This window comes from Telmatherina bonti, assembly GCF_933228915.1.
Source record: "Telmatherina bonti genome assembly, chromosome: 20".
NCBI lineage: Eukaryota > Metazoa > Chordata > Actinopteri > Atheriniformes > Telmatherinidae > Telmatherina > Telmatherina bonti.
In genome coordinates, this window is record NC_136618.1 from 25867683 (window position 1) to 25892161 (window position 24479).

The following is a 24479-nucleotide window of genomic DNA, read 5'->3' on the forward strand; positions in this document are numbered from 1 at the left end:
GTTTTTTAAATCAGTTTTTATTTTTGTCTGTCTCATTTGTTAAATGTGGTGTTCTACACCTCAGGTTCACCGTAAGTAGCTGTTCTCCTCAGTAGACAATAACATAATGGGGCAGTTATCAGTAAATTAACTGAAACTAATTCTAAGACATGCTCAATATAAGTTCATCAGTGCAATACAGTAATAATTCAAGTGAGCACTTATGAAACTTCATAAGCTCCACATGGTAAAAAAATAAAATAAAATAAAATTGTCACACGGAAATTAAGCCCCATTATCAACACAAACAGATTTTAAGCTATTATCATCACTCATGTAAAATAATGGATTAAATCAACACAAATGTGGCAATTCCACAATTAAAATGTGTTTTTTTCTCCCTCATCTCTGCAGCAGACACGACTCGTGTCAGCAGAAGTCTGATGATAACAATATTCAGCCTTGTCTGAAACCAATATCCCTCAAAGCAGATGCTAATAAAATATGATAAATCATCTTTTGATGTCCATTGCAGTCATCATTAAATTGCTTGCATGCATAAGAAAAGAAGCCCTTCATATTTTCAAAGCACGAAGAAGACAATTGCTTCATGCATGCACGGCACACCTGCGTGTCTAGAGTGTATTAGAGTGTAGGTGTGTGCCCAACTGCAATATTTGCTCGCTCTTGAGCTACTTGAACATATTCAATAATGAAACCCTGCATGTTTGCCCACCAGCAATCTGATTTGCATCCGCAGCCCACACATGGGGACACATAGTTTAACTCCTTAGACACCACAGATTTTTAAAAGAAAATGTTACATGATTTTAACGTATAATGCAAATGAGAAAACATGTTGAATATGAACCAGTTGATGATTGGAGTGAAATTACTCCTCTAACTGCTTACTTTGGCATCACAGATTGGTAGGGAAATGTTGTAGAAATTATGTCTGGATGATATAAAAAAAAAGCATTTTGAAAAAAAAAAAAAGATTATAGGATATTAATAATTATCAAAACATTTCAATCAATATATTTTAAGTGCAACCTTGGCCATATTATGGCATGGCATAATAGGACTGCATCTTCACTGGTTTCATGATTTGATTTAACTACAATTACAATTGACAATTTTTTTTTTATCATATGAAGAATTATGTTATTTTAAACTTCAATATTTATCCCCCATGTATTTTAGTCAATTTGTAATTGAATATTGTCAGTGCATGCTAACTGCTAGCCTACCAGTTGTATTGTATGTTGACGCTACTGTTAAGCTAACATATAGCTTTTCACATCAAAATGTATAAAAACAGCTTTATGTGATTTACTGATACAATGAATGTACTTTACTAAAATACTGATGTACTTTTGTATACGTGCTTTGATTTACAGTTAGTTAAAGATTCGAAGATGGATTCAACTTTGGTCATTAAACAAAAGCATCTAAGAGTCGGCTATAGGTAGCTTGTTGTTAATTTAAAAGCACAGACTTTGAGTTAAATTTTTATTTCACTGTTAGGAAGGACTTCACTTGACCATGAAGCTAATCAGAAACACCATAAAGCTCATTTTAATCAGTATACAGACATCACAAAATCCTTCAAACACTGTCATGCATAATGTATCCTGTTTAAACAACAGAAACATCCTAAATAAGAGCACAGAAACATTCTCTTTGGCTTTGAAAGTCTTTCACTAATTATGCCACAAACTAACTAGTGGTCTTTGGAGCTTAGCAGTACTCGTTTTGGCAGCATAATAAAATGCAAAACAGAGTGTTAAGAAATATGACAGCATGTCAGGGTTTTGCAATAGGAAGCCTGTAATTAATAATGACGTGCTGAACTGACTCAGTAAAGATTTCAGGCTTGACTTTAAACCTTTGTCAACCTTTTCTTACCAAGCAAGCTGAACTGTTACAGCAGCAAATACTAATCTGGATACAGTGACTGAGCCAGAAACACTTCCAGATTGTAATTTCAAAAGTTGAACTGTTTTCTGATATTCAGTTTCCCCACACTTTGAAGAAAAAAAAAGCAAGATTTTCTATTTAAGCCCAAAAGCTACCATACATATGAATCTTTGTTTCAGTACAGTTCAGAAAATATATTCTTTTCCCCCCCATACCCAAGTGCTCCTTCAGCACATTCTTCCCCACACCAAGCTCGCTGCAGGAGCCCTCTCCATCTTTCTTCTGACATGCAGGACATTACAGTATTTATCAGCAAAGTGTATAATTCAGACTTTGTCCAAGTACTGTTGCAGCCTCATTCAAGGTCTCTACCCCCCAAGTCAGCGCGGCGCTGACAAATACTGACAGAAAAATAGCACAGGGTGCATTCTGTAGCTGCTATATGGCTGACAGCCCCTGAAATGGATTACTAATGGATCAGATGGAGCCAAAACACAAACTACCGCATGCGGTGGGACATCGGGGGAGGTCGCTACCTGTCTTTCTGACAAGAGAGCGACAGATGAAAGATTACACAGCGATCAACGGAATGAGAGAAGAAGGCAACAAAAAAGGAGGAAAGCATGAGAAAGTGACTTATGAAAGACTCAGAGGCACTCAGTGGAACACTAAGCTCATCCTCTGGAGAGAAAAATCCACTGGGACGAAGGAAATAAGCTATTCTACCCTGCATCCTCAAAGAAAAGACAGACAGCAGCGATGCTTGCGAGGTTATAATCTCAGATGCCGCAGCATCTGGAGGGGATCATTAACATGTTATCTGCACTTTATATTCCGTCGGATTGGAGGTGAAGAGGAAGCCATGTCTGCAAGGCCAAACAGCTTCAAAAACAAGAATGTGCAAGTGTTCAGTATTCACACACATGCCTCTGTGTCCCCGAGTGCTTCGTGCTACGTTGCTTCGAAAATTGTGCTGACACAAGCCAAACGCCTATCACATGGGAGTGTTAGCGGTAGTGATCAAACTGCTACATACCCACACCCCACAAAGCTCATTTACAAACCCCCATCCTCTGAGACAACAGATACCGTGCTCACAGGATGCTATAACCGCTTAATAAAGATGTCATTGCAATTTCTCCGTTGCAGAGGATTTTTATTGTAATATCAAGTGACAGATCCAACCTTTTCAAAGCACCTTAAAGCACTAGAGAGACATACATGGTAAAAAAAAAGTTCTTACTCTTTATAATCATGATAGTGTTTTAACATTCCATTTGATTTTTGATAATTGGTTGTAAAAAAAACCAGTCATGCAGGAGACGTATACAAAACAGGTACTTTTGTGTTAACAAGATAGACTATATTGAGAAAAAAAAGTGAAGCTATGTCCTGTAGGTACTCGGAATGAGAAACAGGGTTAGAAAGAGAAACATTTCTGAGATACAAAAAGGACACTGGGGAACAGGGACTTATGATGAGAGATAAGAAAAAAAAGCTAATTATGTAACAGAAATGGAAAAAAAGGACAGAAAAGTAAACAACAGCTCTATAATCATTGGCACTGCAGAAATAGTATTAAATGGGAAAAGTTGACCTTCAAGAAATGCAATTAATGAAAAGGAAAAAAAATTCCTGGAAACGTTCCCACATTATGTATCTATTAGATACATCATAGTGTGTTTCATGTAATACCTAAACTTGTACATCAGCTATAAACTGATGTAGGAGCAGATTGGAATGTAAATAATTACATATTTTGCACTAACCCTGCAATGGATAGGCGACTTGTCCAGGGTGTACCCTGCATCTCCTCCAATGATTGCTGGGATAGGCTCCATCTTCCCCGCCACTCTTAATTGGACTTCACACATAAGAAAATGAATTAATGGGTTGATTTCCAGCAGCAAACCCATCAGACCACCATTTCACGCAGTTCCTTAAATGTTCCGCCAAAACTACAGATCCTCAGCCTGAAGTCCAATATCAGTCTAATGACTTACGGTGTGTTCAGACCAAACGCGTTTTGAGCATTTTGAGCGTCAAAAACGCTCAAAACGCTGAACGCTCGACGCGGGTCACTAAACTGCCAGTTTTGTGTCTGATGCCCAAAACGCTCCCAACGCTCCTGCCGCGTTTCCCGCTTGTCTGGAGCAAGTGGCAAACGCGGCGGAAAAGAGAGGGGGAAAGGCGGAGCTTTTCTTCCGGTCAGTCTGAATGATGGCGAATTCAGTAGAGATATGGCATGGTTTCATATTAATAAATAAAGTTAGCCGCCACCCCCCCCCAACAAAGCGTTGCTAGGCAACGTATCCTGCTACGTTGCCAAATCAGTAACATTCAGCTTTTTAGCAAGGAATGGTTATCCTAAATATTGCACGGAGTAATGGCATCTCAGCCCCGTGTCTGGGTTCACCACAGGAATCCTACTGGAGCTGCGAGCTGATCGCTCTGATTGGTTGACGCCCCGCATCAAGCGGCCAAAGTTCAGCTTTGTCCATCTCTGGCTTTTGACGTGCCGACACCAACTCCCAAAACGCGATGCGAGAAAGTTCAACGCCCCCTTCCAACACCTCCACATAGACTTTACATGGAAACCTGCCGCTCTTGACGCTCAAAACGTGTTTGGTCTGAACACACCGTTATAGTAAAACAATAAGATACAAAACTGACCAGAAAAGAGTCACCTTATGTTGCTTTTCATGCACAGTCTTTGTGAACCTTTATCACAAGCTGTCTTCTGCTCTTCAGTCAGTTCACAAACAGCATTCAGGGGCCCTTTCTGGAAAAAGAAATTACTTCGCAATACTGTACCTCTCTATCATATTATCTCCTACTTCGATGTTCATATGAAGTTGTTTCTTTTTCTTTTTTTCCCTGGCAGCTCTGCACCAAGCACATACATCTCCATGGCCACAGAAAAGCAATATTCTTGACAGAAAAAAAAAAAAAAAGAAAAGAAAAACATTTTCCATTCCCTTCGGTTCATATCGGAGTGCAATTCTTCAAACACACAAAGGGAGGTGCATTTATCGCCGTAATGGGTGTGAGGATTTAAAACAAATAAAAACAGCAGAGGTTATTTGTTACTGAATGTGAGTCATTATATGCGTCTTTGCCAACTGCTTTGAACTTGTGGGTTCAGATAGGAGTTTAAAAGATGGCAAATAAAGGCTGGTCATAGTAAAAGCATACATACGTGGACAAAATTGTTGGCAGTCCTCTGTTAATGAAAGTAAAAAAATCACAACAGTCCCTAAAATAACTTGAAACTAACAAAGTAACAATAAAAAGACATTTACTAAAATTCAACCAATGAAAATCAAACAAACTAATAAAACAGGCTTGAGAAAAATGATGACACTCTTTACAAAGACTGAAAATAATTTGACCATAGGGACATGTTAAACTAAGGCGGGCCTTCGAATTAGCATCACAGGTGCCATTAAACATATGCTCAGTCGGTCTGCCTATTTAACAGATAGTCACTGTGCTGTTTGGTGACATGGTATTCACCATGCTCAACATGGACAATAAAAGGTCTCAGGAGATTATAGATACAGTTAGGCTGAAGAGAAAGACCATCTCAAAGCTGCTTAATGTTTATGTGGCTACAGTTGCACGTTATTCAGAAGATTCAGGGCTAGCGGACTGTAGCAAATGTCTCTGGATGTGGTTGAAAGAGGCAAAATGAAGACACAGGTAACACCAATGGCAACCAAGGAGTCCACATCAACCTCCAAAGAACTCAGAGGTAAAGGTACATATGGGTCAGATCTCACCATCCATCTCAGGGTCAAATCTGGCCATCGTTTATCCCAAAGTGGACTTTCAAGACTATCAAAGCATTCTGTTGCAAAATGAGCTGCTTAGTGTCAGAAAGATTGGCCTCAGTTGCAGCTTATGGGTTTTCCAACAGGATGATGACCCAAAACACAGGTAAAAACACAGAAGAATGGCTGAGAGCAAAATATTGGATTATTAGTATTTAGATCAAGGCCTTCAGGAGGTTCTGATCTAAATACTAATAGTCCGATACTATTGATCATCTGTGGATGGAGCAGAACATGCCATCTGGAGAAGGCGCCCCTTCAAACCGACACAACTGGATCAGTTTCTTTGTGAAGACTGGGTCTAAATACCTGTTAGCAGGTGCAGAAGTCTGACACTTACAGAAATTGTTTGCACAACCAAATATTAAACCAAGGATGCCATTATCGACGTGGTTTAGTTCATATGAAATATCTGATTTTCATTAGTTAATTTTCATTTTCTCCGAGTCTACAGATTTGATCTTGACCAGCAGCAGAGATTTCATTTAGTTATGACATTATTAGATGTTAAAAAACAACTAGCATAAACACAGAGAGAGTGAAAAGAAATTACTGCCTTACCAAACGCAAAACAAGATCTTAATCTACAAAATCAGACAAGGAGTAATAAATTACTGTTGGTGTAGCTCTGAGATAAATGGAGAGAGAAAGACAGACACTATTTGACCAAACAATGCTGTAGTCTCTGTTCTCTCACTTCATCAGCGTGAGTGCTGGTCTGGAAGGGGAAAAAACAAACAAAAAAAAAAAAAACCCATCTATTAAAAAAAAAAAAAAATTGTTTTATCCATTTATGAGTCAAATCTGCTGTTATTAATGGATTTATTTAAAAAAAAAAAAAAGAAAGGAAAAAAAAAAAGCTCTTTTTGAAAACCATCATGCAGCCTGAGAGATGGATAATTTGACACTTGCTGCTCATCAACATTATACCTCCCCATTAGTAGATTTGTTGTATTACAGTGTCATTTAAATGTAGCTCTTTTTCTTTGTTAATATTCCTTTCAAGATCCATTTTTCAATGGGTTTTCAACATTTTTAGGAGATTACAAGGTAATGACGAAACATTTAAGCCCTGCTCGAACAGCAAAGAGGAGGAAATGTTTTAGTCTCTGTGTTAGCTCAGGTTTTCAGGTTTTATGAAGACATAATCTGCCAGTTGCAATCTGATTTTCCAAAAGAGGGAAATATAAAACAGGCAACAGAGGAAGAAGAAAAATATAAAGCATTTGCAGAAGTAGATGAAGATTAAGAAGATGATGATTAAAATGTGATGATGAAAGTGGAAAAAGAATAAGAAAATGATACAGTTAATGTTGGAATAATAGTTGGTAAGTATTATCACTGTGTGCTTCCACTAGCTACACTTTGGATGGACACTAATGTCACATGAATGCTTATATACACAATACAACCTACACATACCATTGTATGTGATGATTTTAAGCTCAAACATTATTACAACTAACGCAGTTTATGAATTAATCCAACAATAAATCTGTAATTACAACACTTGCATTTGCACTTGCATTTATCTCAAGTAATTGCATTACCACCATTCTAAACTGTGATTTGGGATTGTATATGTCTTTGCTCAAGCTCTACAAACGCACATCTAAAATCCTTAATGTTTGACAAAGTGGCACAAAAAAAAAGAAAGAAAAAACTCACTGAGTGTGCAGAAATAAAAAGCTAACATGGCACTTCACAGAGTTCGGACCAGAAGTTTACACTCCATTCTCCTGCTTTGCAAAACTTGTCAGAGCTGCTTACCTGCGGGAAACTGAAGTCCTTTTTAAGGTACCTGTACAACGTCACTTTTGATCAGTACATATGTCTCTGCATTTAGTGTTTATAAAGTTTAGTAAATTTAGGCCAGCTTGAAGTTCTCAACTTTATATTGTTCAGTTGTCTTTGCCAGTTTATGTTGCAACATGAAACCTTTTCCTCTAAATAGGAAAGAAAAATCAAACAATTAATGGAACTTCTCAACTTCATGGCATGAATCACCTCAGCACAGGAAAGATGCAAACATGCTTTGATGATTTATACTCACCGTCAGAGTGATTTGTTGGTGTACCTTGTGTGTATTCTTCCTTTGTGTTTCCACTTCTAAAGAAAACTCTCTGGATAGATGCTAAATTTCAAATCTTAAATAGAATAAGACCTACAGGTGAAGGCTGGCTGTCGAAGTAGCTAAAATGTAGCAGCCTGGCACAACAAGGTCCAAACATAGACATTCTGGTCAATGCAACTCATTCCAGCTCGTACTACACAGCCCCGACCTGAACCAGTGTCTCGGACAAAAGGCGAACTTACTGATGTAATGTCACGCTTCACTTGGCAGACGCCATTGAATGGAACGGTGGGTCAGAAAGGTGAGCAATGAGAAGAGGAAGAAAAAGGGAAATAGATCAGGGAAGGAAGCGAGGTGGGGTGCTGATGATCCAGGGCTTGGTTCTATTTAGGAGCCCTGCACAGGTCAGTTGAAAGGGAAAGGACAATGATTCTAGTTTGTCAGGAACTCTGAAAACAACTCAGACTTAGTCAATAGATGAAAGGATCTTCTGAATGAAAAAAATAAAACTGCATTTGTTAACCAACACTGTATGTCAGGAGGATGTGAAAGCAATTGTTATGGCAATCTGCTTTTCTGCAACATTCAGGTGTAAATTACCACAATGTAAAGGAGGAAATAAATCAGCAAAGATCTCAGAGAAATAACGTTTGTTCACTATCAGTGTGGAAAAGGTGCTAAAGTCAGTTTCAGACAACCTGTTTATAATTCTACAGTTAAGATTATTAACGTTGTCTCAGTAAAAAAAAAAAAAAAAAATACTGCATTCTCTGTATTCCTTCTGTGTCCTTGTTTGTAGGGCTGTGACGATGTGCTTTTGTCCCGATTCTATTTGATTCTGATTCTTTTGAGTGCCGATTCGATTTGAATTGCGATTCTCAAAATTATTTGATATTGCTGATTTTTATAGATTAAAAACAAAAAAAATGTATGAAAACTTTTTTTTTGCTCGTAATTTTTCTTGATTTCATTGAGGAAAAAACAACACACTAGCCAGATCATCATTCTGCTACTGTAATGGCCAAGAAGACAAGTAAAAAGATAAAAAAAAAAACAAAAAAAAAACAATTAAAATGACAAAAAATTTATAATGGATTATTTTTATAAATTTAGAAAAAAAAAATCAATTTTAAAATTGTCAAGCAAAAAAATCCCGATTTTCTATATTCGATTTTCCCATCCCTACTTGTTAGCATGTCTAATTCATCTATTTTGTTGCTGAATCCTAACATTTCTCATCAGAACATCTGGATGAAATGGATTGAATTTCACCCACTTATCGTTCCTCCTTTCTCCTGCCCTGCATCCTCTTAAACAGCTTTTCCATCATAATGGCTGCTCATCATAGCAGATCCAAACAGAAACTACTTCAAAACAACGTAAAGAGTTATCTTATAAAACAATGTAATGATGGATTGTCTTAAAAACGAGTAAACTATGTATAAAATTTAATACAGTATGGTCTGACCATTTGTCACCTGACAATACATTGTACAACAGATTATTTGTAACTGACAGATCAATATAACTGACTTTCTACTGTCACTGTGTGTGATTTCAACAATTTATAAAACACAACAAAACATCCTGCTGTGAATTTTTACTGACAATGTTACAATCGAATGGTTGGTTGAAGTTTTCAGGAGGAATCATGTGTAAATGCTAAAAATAAGAAGCAGAAATTCAGTCCTATTGAGAAACTTGTGCTTTGCTTTGTGAACATGTTTGTTGAAGTAATGAAAGGAAGTGAAAGGTGGAATAAAACAATAAGTTATAGAGACAAATGAAGAAAAATAGAGTTTCACTTTGAAGAGTAAGCCATCAAGTTGTCAACTAATCAAAAATCAAGCAAAAAAAAAAAAAAATCTGGATTATTATTATTACAAATACAGACATGATTGAAGATTTACAACAGGGAAAGCAGCCAATAAAATTCTGTCCTGTTTATATGCGATCTCAGTGTTTTGTTTCGCAGATGCATCTAATTAATAATGCACAATCACACTCTGCTCCATCACAGACGGATGCAGTGCTGCCGCGTTCAGCTCATAGCAACCCAACGATCAGAAACATACCATTTCATATTCCCTGCCCACCTTTGAGCTGAGAGGTAAAACTGCACCCTCTCTCCACTCCTACATCAAAGAACAACATGTCAGAGCCCCTCTTGAGATTCAACTGCTTGAGGTTGGGGCGGCTAAAAGCATTTCAGCCAGAAACACCTCATCGAACAGAGCCGACTGAAAAAAGCTAAGTTTGAAAGAGAAAACAGAAAAGTGTTTGTTCTTTTTTTTCTTTTCAGTGAAAAGTGCAGGAATGACAGCATAACATTCATGCTTTGTAGAGTCGTGGGTGGCTGTGTGCTGATGTGAACACCTGTCTAGCTGGCGCCTCTCACTACCTGCAGGGAAACTCTGCCCTCTATAGTGCAGCTTGTGCATTTATAATCAGTCTCCATGTTGAACTGAAAGCACTGATTTGCATCACCATTATTTTCAGATGCATAACAAAATAGGCATTTATCCAGTTAGTAGTTTGCTTTGCATCATATCATGCAATTATGTAGTTACATTCGTGCTGTTTAGACGCAAGCCTGAGCAAAAACTATAATCTGCAGCTGCTTAGGATGATGACTCAGGAAGATCTGCAGACTGATGAGAGATATGATGTCTAAAATTAGGCTTTGAAATCTTTGTAACATAATCCAACTTCGGTATTTTTATTACATACCGAGATGAAAAATAACCAAAAAATCTCAGGAGTGTGCAGCTGTGCTCATACAGCATTGCTAGTTGACACTCTTGTTTATTAAAAATTTGAATCAAGAAAGCTTAGTTTAAAGTCCAGTTTATGAAAAAATAAATAAATAAATGTATACTGTTATTCTGAAAGCAGCTGGCTGTTGTGTTTGCATCAGAAGAAGTCATATCCAGTCATTAGAGGAAAAAAAAAAATGCCTGTGACAGAAACACTTTTCTGGAAGTGATCACTCATTTATCTGGTTGTTGGCTTTGGCTCAAAAGAATTCCAATCAATGATTGAAAGTAAGAAAAATCCAGCAAAATGGAGGAATTGTGCTATTTTTTTTAGTCATCTATGGGTTTTGGGTGATGTGGCTATCAGTAAAATTAAATGACACTTTTCAGATGAGATAAGGGAAACTTGAAATTGTTACACTTGTTGACCTTGTAAAAAAGCCTTCTAAAGATGTCGGGACATAACAGGGATTAAAAATCCCTTTTTTGATTTTTCAACTTGAGTTACTGAAGTTGATGTCGTACTTTAGACAGTATGTACAGTGTATCAGCATGCTGTCGCTAAAGACTAAATTCACAGTCATTCAAATAATTAGAATCTAAAAAAGCAATATGTTAAAGTTTGCTAAATCATAATTTAGTGCAAAATGACTGATTTTAAACTGTGGCTGAAAATATTTGAAAACAACAATTTAACAACAAAAAAAAAAAAAAAAAAAAAAAAAAAAAAGACTTCCCCAGACAAGTTTTTTTTTTTTTTTTTTTCATTTACTTCTGACTTCTGATAGTCAGAAGTAAAGAGGATAGGTGTTTACTTTTTCCTGACTTCTATCTGGCTGGCACTGTACTTAGTGTGTTTATGTGCAGGGTGTCTAAATCAGAAAATAAGCTAATTGCTGTGTTGGTTAATTCTGTACACAGTGCTGGATTATTCTCTTCCAGACTGCAGAACCACTGGCAAACCTCTTTATATGTTGGACACAGACCATTGTGGAGTACCTTTTGTTTATTTTTTCTTCTTTGTTTGTGTGTGGGTTGTTTTTTTTTGTTTTTTTTTGTGATATGGATCCTTCTGGGTCTGAAATAAAGAAATAAAGTAAAGTTAGAGCGCTTTCCTGATGTGCTGTGGACCAAAAAAACTCACCAACAGAAGTCTGATGAAGACTTGATTGCGCTGAACACCTTAAAGGGTTGTTCAACAAAATATTAGTTTTCAGGTCACATAATGATATTTTATATTTCTGTTGAACTACAATTCAAAAGCAATGTTACATTTTTTTTTTTTTTATTTATCAGTTTTTTTTTTGTTTTCTTTTTGTCAATTTCAACTCAGTGACAGCTGCATTTTATCCCCTCCTTTAATGGGAAGGTGCCGATATGCCTGAGTATGGCTGTTCAAAGAAAAAAAATTATAAAAAGAATTCAGCTGCTGAAACCATCTGTGCCCAGACAGCAAAATAAGCAAGAAACAAAGTTTCAGTCTGCAGAGTGTAAAAGTGTGCAAATCATCCTGACATTCCTTGTATCAAAGCACACGACACAGAAATTCAAAGAACTGAGTATGAAAACAGTAAGAGTGACATTAATGGATCTGAACTGCATAGAAAACTCTTCCTTCTTTTCTTGAATCTGCAGGAAAGTGTAATATATATATATATATATATATTTTGCTGCATAAATTGGAAGGCCATTCATTCACACAATAATACAAACATGATATCTGGGGGCCAGGATGCATGTCACAAACATGACCATTATAAGTTGGTTTTTTTTTTGGTTTTTTTTTTCTCCAGCACACTGATGCAGATCAAGTAGTGGGGGGGTGGCTTATTGCAGGTTCTTAGAAAGATGCATGGAATCCATTGAACTGATTAAGAGACAAGGTATAAAGTCTTGCAAGACCCTCTGGGATTTCTGCCCTCACTGCCTGCTAGATGTTTGTCTAAATAATCAAATAAAGAAAAAAATCCATTAAAATGTAGATGTGAAAGATTTTGAATCACTTCACACATGTAGCTTAAAAATTAAGATTTTAATAAATTCCAAAAGGAGAAAATCCCGAAGAGAAAACAAAAAAGTAAAACCATTGATAGAACTGGACTGATTGATGTAACAACCTGAAGAGTCCGTACTTATTACTGCAGCTGATTGATGTCAGCATGGTGTCAAGTAAACACTGCTGGAAGCTCAACAAGGCAAACTCACACTGAAGACAAAAAAAAGCCACAGTCTGGCATAATTTCAGGAACAGAGATGACAGTGTTGCGGTGGGAACTGCTGAAGGGACAGATATCTCAGCTGAAATATTTCTATGTACTGTAACCACCACAAATTAGACAAATAAATAGGAAATGGCATTCATGCATTTGGTATTGAAATGGTTAAGACATAATGTTTTCCTCATCCTTAATCAATCATTTCTGATAAATATGAGGTTTTAAAGTACATTTTTAAAAAAATATAAATTTGGATATTATAAAAGCAGACTTTTCTTTTTCTACTCCAAAAACTCCAATAACCCATGTGCATGTGAAAAACAAAGTCTGGCCCAAGACCACCACGACTTTAATATTTACCTTAGTTTCATGAATTTTCCATCCATCCTGAATCATTTATATTTCCACTCATTCCATTTTAAAATCAAACCTCCAGATTTGTTTATTTAATTGTATTATTTTCTTTCTGATCGTGCTGTAAGATTTAAAATTCTCCAAAAAAAAACATTGATTTCCATTCAAACCTGACAGAATCTTTACTTTCCACCAAAACCTTGGTTGGATCTGAAGAAACTATCCCGCCTGAGGTTTGACTCATACGCGAGCACAAACCTTCAGCTTTCTTCTAAATGATTAACACTGTCCTTACATTTTAAATGAAAGTTACATGTGGTCTAAATGAATTACCAGGAAAGTCTGACATGAAAGTGAACACATTTCTGATGATGACGGACAGACTGTTTAAACAGCCAACCCCCCCGTTCACTTTCACCACACTGTGTTCAAACCATGGCCAACGCCAGCTTACTTTTCACACACATAAATCCACAGGAGAACCGAGGAATAGTTAATAAAGGTATTGATTAAATCTTACAAATTTCTGCTCATGCACAGGGAGTCAGGTTAATGTATTTCCCTCCACTGAACTGAACCAATTTGGCCGTTGTTGTCTCGCTTGACCAGGTTACATCTTTTCTCTGTCTTCTGAACAAGGATCCATCTTTTATCATATCCTACACTATTCAATTATCCACCTCTGGTTTTGATCAAGTCCTTCTCTGTTAGCCCTTTTGCCTTTAAGCCAATCTCTCTATCTGGCTCGTCCCTCCTACCCTCCATCCTTCTGTCTCTGTACTTTCCTTTCATCATCCTTCATCCACTGTATCATTGATTTAACCTCAGTTTGCGTGACTGGCCTAGAGTCCCAACGGTGTCTGCTTTTAGAGCGATATGCTTCAGATCTCGGCTTTAGAGGGGCTCACCTGGAGGTGAGACAGGAGCAGGACAGCCCCTAGTGGTCCACACAAGGCAGTTCAGGTGATGCCGTTTCCTCACTAAGCTCAGAGCTGACAGGCATTCACCTGGGATGCCACGTGTTATGACAGAATTTTCAACATGACGATATGTCAAAAAAACACATAAAATCTTGAATTTGCTTGACTGATCGCTCTGAGTATTGCCATTTGCAGTAGCTTCCATGAACAGCCTGGAAAAATTAAAGTATTGTATTTCAGTCCTTCAAAAGGATGAGGACCATGTCTACAAATCAAAAGCAAATGGAGCAGACTTTGCAGGCTTGTAAAGATCAAAACAGGAACAACTAAAACAGAATCACAATGACAAAACTCTCCTTGTTAAGGTGCATTTCATGGCGTGCTCTCATGCAAATCGCACCCTTGTTGTTGTTCACATAGGAAGTTCAGGAGTTATTTGCATCACTGCAGTTTCCTCTCCAATCTAAGAAATCCCACGTCCAGTCATAAATAATGACTAAATCAGCACTCCAGTTTCCTGACCCATAAAAGTGAAAAGCTGTGCAGCTCTTAAAGCCTTGGCTTGTGTGTGCGTTTGTGTGTAGCTACGTGTTTATGTCACGGAGATGGATAAGGGAGGGAAGGAGTTGTGCTTAAAGCCCAACAGAGAAAGATTTTGGTGGCTTGGCTCCCCCCTTTTTTTCCCCCCTCCTCCTCCTTCTCCTCCTCCTGTTCTGTTGCCTGCCTCTCCCCACGGTGAAAACACCTCGTGAAGAGGCCGGATATGAATTCATTTTACGCTGAGATGAAGTTATTAATGCCCGCCATCTGTTATCGTCAGCTAGCTGCCAGACAAGAAGCAGCAACACAAAGAGGAATGCAGCACCAGTTGGAGAGTTGCAGACGTCAGTGAGACACATGATGCCACCTTGGTATTGATAAATAGCCTTTTGCGTGGATATCTATAGTCTATCCTCTATGTACTGAGCAGTGGCTTCTCCATCCCTGCAAAATATAGGTTCTAGGAGACATGACAGAAGCCTAGCAGTGATAGAGAAAAGTGCAGATATGGTTCAACACTGACTATTATTTCTCTCCTGGCAGCTCCCAGAAAGAACAAATCCAATTCTGCCATCATTTTGTGGAGAGTTTTGGATAATTATCTCATTTTGTTTCCTCCTTTTCAATGACAAGCATATTTTTTTCTTTTTTTTTCTTTGTATCTTTAGTCTTTGTATTTTCTCATGCAGTTGTCTTCAAAATTTATTAGTACACCACAGGGCTTTTTTTTTTTTTTAATTATTTTGATTTTCTTTGCTGTGCTGTACAGCAGTCTGTATGTGCATACAGGAGCCAATTGAAATCTGCTTCTTCCAGAGCTCCATCTGATCACACAACCCTGTCCTGGCTGCAGCATTTTGTTTTTTTTTTGTTTGTCTGTTGATGCCTCATCCACAAACAGTCCCCCCCCACACACATGATGCACACTTGATTAGGATTTTTCAGAGCTTTCTGATGATAAATAAACCATCCAGCCATTTTTCAAAGCCACTGGCTGCATAATTCATCACAGGGGAATATAGCGTGCATGCACGTGTGTTGTGTTTGTTTAACATGAAGTGTTTGACTGTGAGCTGATCAGGAGGAATTAGCCAGAAGAAGCCTCCTCACCGTTTCCTGTTTTTTATCTCCTGGTGGAATCTGACAAGGTTCTTTCATCATCACTAACTCACGTTACACACATCTCCAGATGCCAGCCGGCATCGAGTGTGCAGACTGATGACTCTATTCATCCGGTGCCATTATTGATCACTCACTGAGAATTTACTAATCAACACAAAACAAGGCAAATACTGTTTCTGTAATCAGATAGAATTAGACAAGGAGCAGCTCATTACTCTAAACTAATTAAGACCAGTTCTCTGGGACTGGAAGACAAATAGTCGCTGGCTTTGTATGCATGCTTGTGCTGGGTTTCTGCTTGGCCTAAGTAACCTTACGTGCGTGAACCATATCTTTTTAATTAGCAGCCCGAGAAGCTTTGTAAGGCTGCGCGATGCAAACACGCTCACAATGACAATGCTTACAATGGTCATCATCTGGGTATAAACGTGCTCGCATGCAGGCATTTGCTAATAAAAAAAACTATGCACAGCAGCTGCAGCTGTGGCTGCTGGGAGTCTCATTAGTTTAGCAGCTGTTTTGCAGTCAAGTACATCATGATAATACCAGTAGATTATCACATTAATCTTGTGCTACCATCATGCATACGGGAACTGCAGTCGCTACATTTGGTATCAAATCTTAAGGTGTTAAATATTAAGTTGGATCAGTTACATTGCCAATACTTAAAAGGAAGATTTATTTCCTGCAAACCATGACATTCTAGACCAAATTAACCAGTTTAATGTCATTAAATTTAAACTAAAGTTGTGAAAAAACAGCAAGTACAGCAGTATGAAATGGATCATTCAGATATGATCACAGCTGCCACTGATCTGCTTTATTTAAAGGTTAGTTTAACGTGTAAACCCTCCAAAGAGCTCTAGAGGTCTATTTATGGGCCACACAGGGCAACATGACAATGTCGCACCTTGTCTGGTGTGCACTCTCTTTCTAGTTTATTCTGAGCTTCAACGACCACGGTGCCATGACAGATGATGCATGAGATGTTCTGGGAATATAAAAGAAAATACACAAAGATGTATGAAAGGGTGTAAAAAAAGAGCTGAGTTAACTTTCAGTTTTTCCTCTACTGAATGTAGAAGAGTAATAGATCAAGACTGTTTATATCTGGGTTTTTGTGGATTTTCAAACACTTATCAGAGAGTAAAAATTGATACCATCCATGTTGGGCATTAAAAAGAACCTTCCTCTCCTGCTTATCAGCACTTCTACAGTAGCTATCAGATAACACCACGCCGAATGGTCCATTAACTTAGAGCAGACATGAACGAGGTGTAATATCCTGGCTTTCAGTCGAGGTTATGGGCTCCTGCGCCGAACTAACCCTCCGTCCCGCAATACACTTTGACTGTCGGAGCAGAAAAACAGAGCGAGCTGCACTGAATGACCCGAATCTCCTTAAGAAGAAAATCCCTTATTATACCTTAGCACAAACAAAGTCCATGTGGCGATTTATGACACGGCGTGACCAAACAACCGTTTTCAGTCAAGCTCAGCAGCTGCATTACAACATCAAACAGCAGAGAGGAAGGGAGGAAACACGAGCCACGCTGACTCTGCAACGACATCTGCTTCCAGTTCATGTTCGGCCTAAATGACAATTTCTCCTTCCTCTCTTAGCTAGATGAGACAGCGACGTGACACCCATGGTGTTTGATCTTTTTTTTTATCTCCCTTGCCTTTGTTCTGGAGCAGCAAAATGCTGGCTGCTGTTAACATCCTGGAACATGGAAACACAAGAACTTATTCAAGATCAGCCACTTGTTACGGCTCATGGCCTGTCATCTAGCTGATCACCATTCAAACCATCATCACCTGGGAGATTGGATACACCTGGTTTTCTTCCTGGCACTGCCTTCAGACTGATGTGCTGGATGCTGATTGGTCGCCCACACACCTACCTACCCTTGATTGGCCAGACCTTCTGCTGAGCACCAGAATAAAGGCTGTCAACGACCTTCATTCATGGCAAGCTGTGTTTGGTTAAGCCTTGGTGCCACAGCTTGCCACTCATTCACTGACAGTGAATGAGGTTGACTGTTTGGTGTTTGTGCCTTCGTGAACATTTTTGTGATTATAGCTGGGTTGGTGCCAGCTTTGGTTTATGCTTTTGTTGTTGGCTTTGTTTTGGCTTTTGGTTTGTGACTCTTGATGGTTTTTAAGTACAAGCGGGTCCTAAATAAAGCCTTCATTTTTGTGGATCTTCCTGGTTTTCTTTTGTTAATGTTGCCACTCCTTTGTATGCCTGGACAAACTCCATTGGGGGTCGTAACACACTGGAGAAGTCAAACCGAGAAGTCCAGTAACTTAAGTAGATTTTGTGTTTGTTTTATTTAAGTAGTGGCATTTTATGATTGTGTGCTTCTTTAATAACAAGCTAACAGGCAGAATGGGTACAGCAGCATCGGGAATGACAACACTGCAAAAGACCACCAAGAAATTTAAAATCATAATGATATTAAAAAAAAATCTGAGTTTTATTTTCCATTAAAGCTAAAAAATTAAAAAAGTATTCCCAGTCCTAATTGAAACCTCAAAATAACCCTCACATTTGCTTATGCAGAAAAATAGATGGAAGAGCACAGCCTAAAACATATTCTGTATAATTGTTTTCTTTTCGCTTTATTGTTATTTTTTGAGTTAGAATAAAATCCGAGTCTGATTTTGTCCTGCTAATCAGAAGGGCATTGAAAAGATAAATCATATCTAGTCTGAACCTATACAATAATCCTTCCTGTGTGAGCATTTGTGTGTGTGTGTGTGTGTGTGTGTGTGTTTGATGGAGATATAAAGCAGCGTGAGGGGGATATACTTTGCTTCACCCTTCTTTAATGCAAAGTGCAGCTCCAGTAAGATGAGAACGGTGCAGCTGCACTATTTACACAAATACACATTCAAGTCTCCATGAGTTAGAAGTCGGAGTCTTCGCCAGATATCTCCTGAGTCTCGTTACGTCTGTACTGATCGGAGCAGACAGAGACACGCAGCAACAGCCATGTTTACTTTTGCTCTTGTAATGGGGTCTGCTGAGACAATCAAAATCGCACCGCAGGGACGGAACTTTTGATGGTGAGAGTAAAGATCCATATGGGCTTTTTGTCTACCTTTTAGACACCATTGGAGATGATCTCTAATTAATGAGGCAGAAATGCAGGGCTGCACGCACGCTTTACTTTAAAATGAAGGTCCTGGAGCAAAGACTCAGGAGGGAGCAACGCTGCTTAATGTGAAATTACTTCTACTCAACACTTAAAGTCAGCAGTTTAACTTACCATTTCTAAACTATTGCAAATGAGCCCACTCCTTAGATGGAGGTAAAACAAGGATGATGAAAGAAATATGAGCAAAAAACTGAGTTGTTTCAGCAACCTGGTATTGTCATTAAGGAGGATTTCAGACTGAGATCTTTATCAAATGTATTGACAATGAAGGATGAAGCTTTGAACACAGAACAGTCCATCTCGAATCCAGTTTCAGCTGCAACGAGTTGCTCTAAATGTCTGTGTGAGGGACACTAAATCCTGTCTGTCTGTCCTTCTTTACTCAACCATTACTTATCATACAAGTAAAAGTTTAAAGCATCAACCTGATGTGATAAAACCATCATTTAATCATTCTGCAGGTGCTCATTTGCAGGTACTTGCATCTCTGATTACAATCATGAGAAAACCATATAGTGAGCCGGTTTTGCGGGATCCAAAGTTCTGGATGATGTCAGCTCATATTCTATCATGTTACTTAACTCTTTCAGACCTGTGCCCAAGCTTTTTAGGCCTCTGCTCAAAAAAGTTTCTCCCAATAAGATGTGTATATTTCTGAAACCACATGCTTTATTTGGATACTTTGAGGTCACAGTAAAGGGAACATTTTACTGCATATGGGGGAGATGAAGTTTTAAAAGACTAATGATTACATTAGAATATGTACTGATGGACTGTATTTAAAAAAAAAAAAAAACAGTTAAGTAATATTTTGTTTGTTTTTTTATTTTTATTAAACTAATATTTGGGTACTAAAATGGAAATGATCGTATAAAAAACAAGTAAAAATAGTAATTAATCTAATCTAGTAAATGTACTGTATTCCAATCCATCCCTGATATTTTTATACAGAGCTGTTCGTGTCGTTCCACATGTGACACTTGGTTATTTTAACATCAAGGACAATAAATACTTGATTCTTATGTTCTGATGTTAAGCTAAATACATCCCATTGACAAACCCTCTAAAATATTCCAAGTATGTAAATATATGTTTTTCTTCTTTTCAAGCCCAACCCAACATACTGCAAACATCTGGAACTAGAAAAGCACCTGAAGAGCACAGACCTACACCAAGCAGCTCATCTCCATATTGTTGAGGATCCTTTTTAAACGTTCCTGTTTCCATCATTCCTTCCAGATCACTCCCAACATTTCAGACAACCTACAATGTCAGAAGAGAAACCCTGCCAGATGTTTTTGTGTTTTGCTACTAACAGATAGCCAAACAGAGAATCGTGTGTACAAACGTAACCTCCTTAGAGGTCTTTCACTCTGTCTGGTCCTGGATTCAGATTTAAGCTGGTACAATAATAGTGACAAAGAAGCGCTGTGTAAGGATGGAGTGGCAGCTGAAAAGAAGGGGGGGGGGGGGCTGAAGTTGTGAAGTGGCAGATCAGGGCTGCATGGTGGCTCTGTGGGGAAGCTGACTCACTGGATGAGCTCTTCATCCCACTGGGCTCAACTTCTCATCCACACAGTGTGATGTAAATGTCACCTCCAGACTCGCTCATTAAGGCCATACAGCGGGAGAGAAGCCAAAGCATGGATTGACATTAAAAACCAGCTCTGGTCAAGAGCGGGATGAAAGCTCTACACACACTATTTTATTGATTTACGACACTTTAAAGCTGCAGTGACGAAACAAAAGGGCCGCATTATCATGCGTTCGACCTGTAATAATTACTGCATAAACGTCTGCATTCAAAAGACTCGTCGTCTGCAGTGTCCCCCCACTATGCTTTCAGTCTGACGCATATAGATTACACATCACTGTTTGTATTGATTTCAGATCATGCTGAAGTTCCCTGCACCAACAAACACAAAGACAAGACCACCGGTCAATAAATCAACCTCATGTTAAATTCATGCACACCTCAACTAGTGTTTTACCTCCTGCACATTTCACCACAGCATCAGCGTTAGAATCACAACTCCAAACAGAAATAGCTGAGGCACACATCTGGGAAGTTGCCTCAGAGAACGAGAGCGAAAGAGACAATACATCTATGTGTAAGTCTCAAAGTGTTGTTAAACAAATATTAAACACATTACTGCAGCTTGATTTTGTTTAAAAGTCTAAAAACTTTGAGGAGGAAATATTCTTCATCATATGCATTTGTAAAGCAGCTAATATTGCTCAAAATGTAAAGAGGACGATCAAGTGAGTGCAACCTTAGATGTTATCGAAATTCACTGCTAGATTAAGACCAACATTTTTGTTAGCTTGAATTTATATATAAACAGATGTTTTATTATTTCTATAAGGTATGTATATATATATATATATATATATATATATATATATATATATATATATATATATATATATATATATATATATATATATATATATATATATATATATATATATATATATTGAATAGGGAAGAATTTTTATGGTATGGCGCAGAAGAAGGCTATTGCGCACTTGCCGCTACTTGACGGCTCTTTGTCACAGGAGACATCTATCCCGAAGCCACTTACTGATCTGATTATTGATATGCTTGGGCAGTCATTTTAATGTTGAGCAGAACCATTCATACTATGCTAATCAAATCAATTAAAGTTATATTTGATTAGCATAGGTGTGCTTGTCGTTTGCCTCTCCAATGCCAGCATATCCATGCTAACGGATAGCAATGGAGTATGCAACCAGTGGATGGCCAGCATACATGTGCTAGTGGTTAGCATCTACAATGCTAACTCACATCGAAACAATGGACGATCCATTGAAGGGGCGTGCTCGACATTAAAATGATTGCCCAACTACAAGTAAGTAATCGGCTTCTCATTTGCCAGCAACTGTCGCTCAGTTATCGGTGCAGACATATCAATAATCAGATCAGTAAGTGGCCCTTAATTTTGGCCCTTCTTCTGTGACATCATATGTACATGTATATAGATCAACCCTCCCCCCCACAAAAAATTACTTTCCAAAGAACAATCTATGTTATACAGGTTGTAAAATCTTGCAATCTATATATGTACTGTCTGCCGAATGAAATGTGACACACTCTAATGTATTACTGCACCACAATTAGCTCTGGTTATGGCCCACATTCACTGTGGCATCGTCTCAAAGCAGTTCTGCTGTGGTGTAACATTTATTTCTCCCCAAATTTGCAACAAATCTTTAAAAAGTTCTTGGAGTGATGATGAAAGTGTTTTCCCCTTCAGTACATCCCAAATTTTCTCTACAGAGTTCAGGTCTGGACTCTGTGTTGACCAGATTGTGTGGTAAATTGATGTTTTGTGCTCCCTGGGCCACATTCTCACATATTCCAAGATTATACTTATCCTGGTATTGTCATTTTGGAATATGGCCATAACATCAGGGAAGTAAACCTCCACTGATGGAATAACTTGCTCATTCAGTATGTTCAGGTAGTCAGCTGACCTCATTCTGTAGGCACATAGTGTTGCTTAAGTTATACCTGAGCAAGTCTGCACAGCTATTTAGTCCCACTCCCTTTAATTCCCTTTAGACTGTATATATATATCATGCAGAAATCCAGTTTGATTTCACTGATCATGATAATATGTGGACACTTATTAATCCAATTTCAGCAGTTTCAGCAAACTCCTTAGCTGTGCTCTCTGCTTGAGGCATGCCATTGATCTGACCCTCCTGAACCAGATTAATATATTTTCCATGACAACAGGACATGTCTCCCAACATAGTTCCTCAAGAAACGAGACGCCGCTCACTGCATCACTTGGAATTAAATAACATGTGGCTAGCTGAAACATAATGAGCTATGCAACCATCCACTGACTTGCTCTTATTTATCTATCTGTTCTTATCTATCTTAGTTTATTTCTTTTTCTATTTATTTATTTATTTAATGGGCAGTGAAACAATGTGATATATCATTTTGACAACATGTTTCATGTTGTGTACACATTAAAACCAGTAAGGGTATGCACAAAAAATGATCTGAGAGGATTCATCTAATCTAATCTTCTGAGCTGAGTAAGTGAAGAGGTGTTGTGTCAGATTTCCGTCTGATTAGAAAATATTTTAAATTGTAGATCTCTGGCATAGGACCAAGGCCGGATTATCCAATGGGCATCATGGGCCCAGGGGCCCACACCCACTTGGGGCCCATTTGGAGACGAGTGGGGCCCACATTGGCCATACACCAGCAGTTTGGACATGAAACAAAATGTACATAAAAGCCAGGTAATTACACCACAGTGTCTAGTGTATTGCTATTGGTACCACTGACTGAGAGATGTTAGAAATTTCATTTCACGGTGTATCATTCACAATTTTCACAAATTTGCGCTGGGGAAGGGGGGCTTGTGGGGCACTCTGTGCCCATGGGGCCTGAGCACTTTTAATCCGGCCCTGCATAGGACAACTCATAAATACACTAATTTAAAAAAAAAAAAAAAAAAAAAAAATCAAATAAGCAATTGGTGTGACTATTTCCTGTGTAATAAAGCTGGACTAAACTAATTCAAGCTCCCTTCTCAAAACTGAATTCTGGCTGGATGTTTCAGCACCATGGAGAGAGCCACGACGCAAGTCTGCGTTTCGCCACCACGCACAGCGGCGCCGACCTGCTCCTCAAACTGTTCAGCACCTTCCCAAAAAAACACCCGCCTTCACCAACAAGCAAACAAGGTGACCCTGCGGGACTTTTCTTAAAAGTCCATCAGAAAAAAATCACAGCGAAAACGCAGCTTGTGAGCAAACTTCAACATTACTGTTAAACTGCAGGATGGGGAGTTTGCAAACATTAGCTCCATCCTCAAAACTACGTATCAAAGCAAAATCATCTCCTGTTTTAAATGATCACACAGCACATTGTGGTTTCTGAACAACATGCCATTTGTGAGATTTCTGAAGCTGCACGCAGACACGTAACTGACGCGTCATTTACTGACAGACATGTCAGCCAATTGAGGCGACGACACACGAGTTTGACAACTTTGCCTTTAAAAGAGCGGTTTAAAAAAACAGAAAAGAGAAAATTGTCATTACTTCATGACCTCTGCGATGTATTAAACATGTCCGCCACAAGCAGTCAGAGAAGAAGCGTGTTACTTTAACAGAGGACACTTGGTTGTGAAGGCGGATGCCTAAATGTGGTGACGGCGGAAGTTTTCTTACGTCCTCGTCCTCGCAGCGGCGACGGTTGTGGTTGTGAAGCCGGGGTCTCTGGCTCTCCGCCGCCTTCTCCCCCTCGCCACCTTGCCCGAGGAGATGACTCGCCTCCGGAGGGTTGGGGAAAGAGTTGTTTGTGTTGATCTTGCCGGTGAATCTCTGATACAGCGACGCCATGTCCTCAAGTCGCGACAGGATTTAAACAAATAACTCAAGAACCAACAAACTTGACTGGGATTTTCCGTCAATGCGAGCAGAAAAAGAAAGTTGGAGATCAATTAACAGTGACTGAACGAAGTCGATTAGATGTTGCTGTAATTCAGCTATTGGGGGGGGGGGGGGGGGGGGTTGAAAGGACTCACTCCAGGCTGTGTTCAGGATTCACAT

General features: G+C 38.6%; 1 protein-coding gene across 1 annotated transcript in view; it reads right to left on the bottom strand.

Annotated features, from left to right (window-relative positions):
• The window catches only part of LOC306770572 (A-type potassium channel modulatory protein DPP6-like), a gene marked incomplete at its 5' end in the record, with an annotated part of 225050 nt that extends 200781 nt beyond the window's left edge, over window positions 1–24269 (bottom strand). The window contains one exon of the mRNA XM_079259446.1: window positions 24099–24269. Coding sequence (XP_079115572.1) covers window positions 24099–24269 — 171 coding nt within the window. The remainder of the gene's footprint in view (window positions 1–24098) is intronic.
• Window positions 24270–24479: the final 210 nt, after the last annotated feature.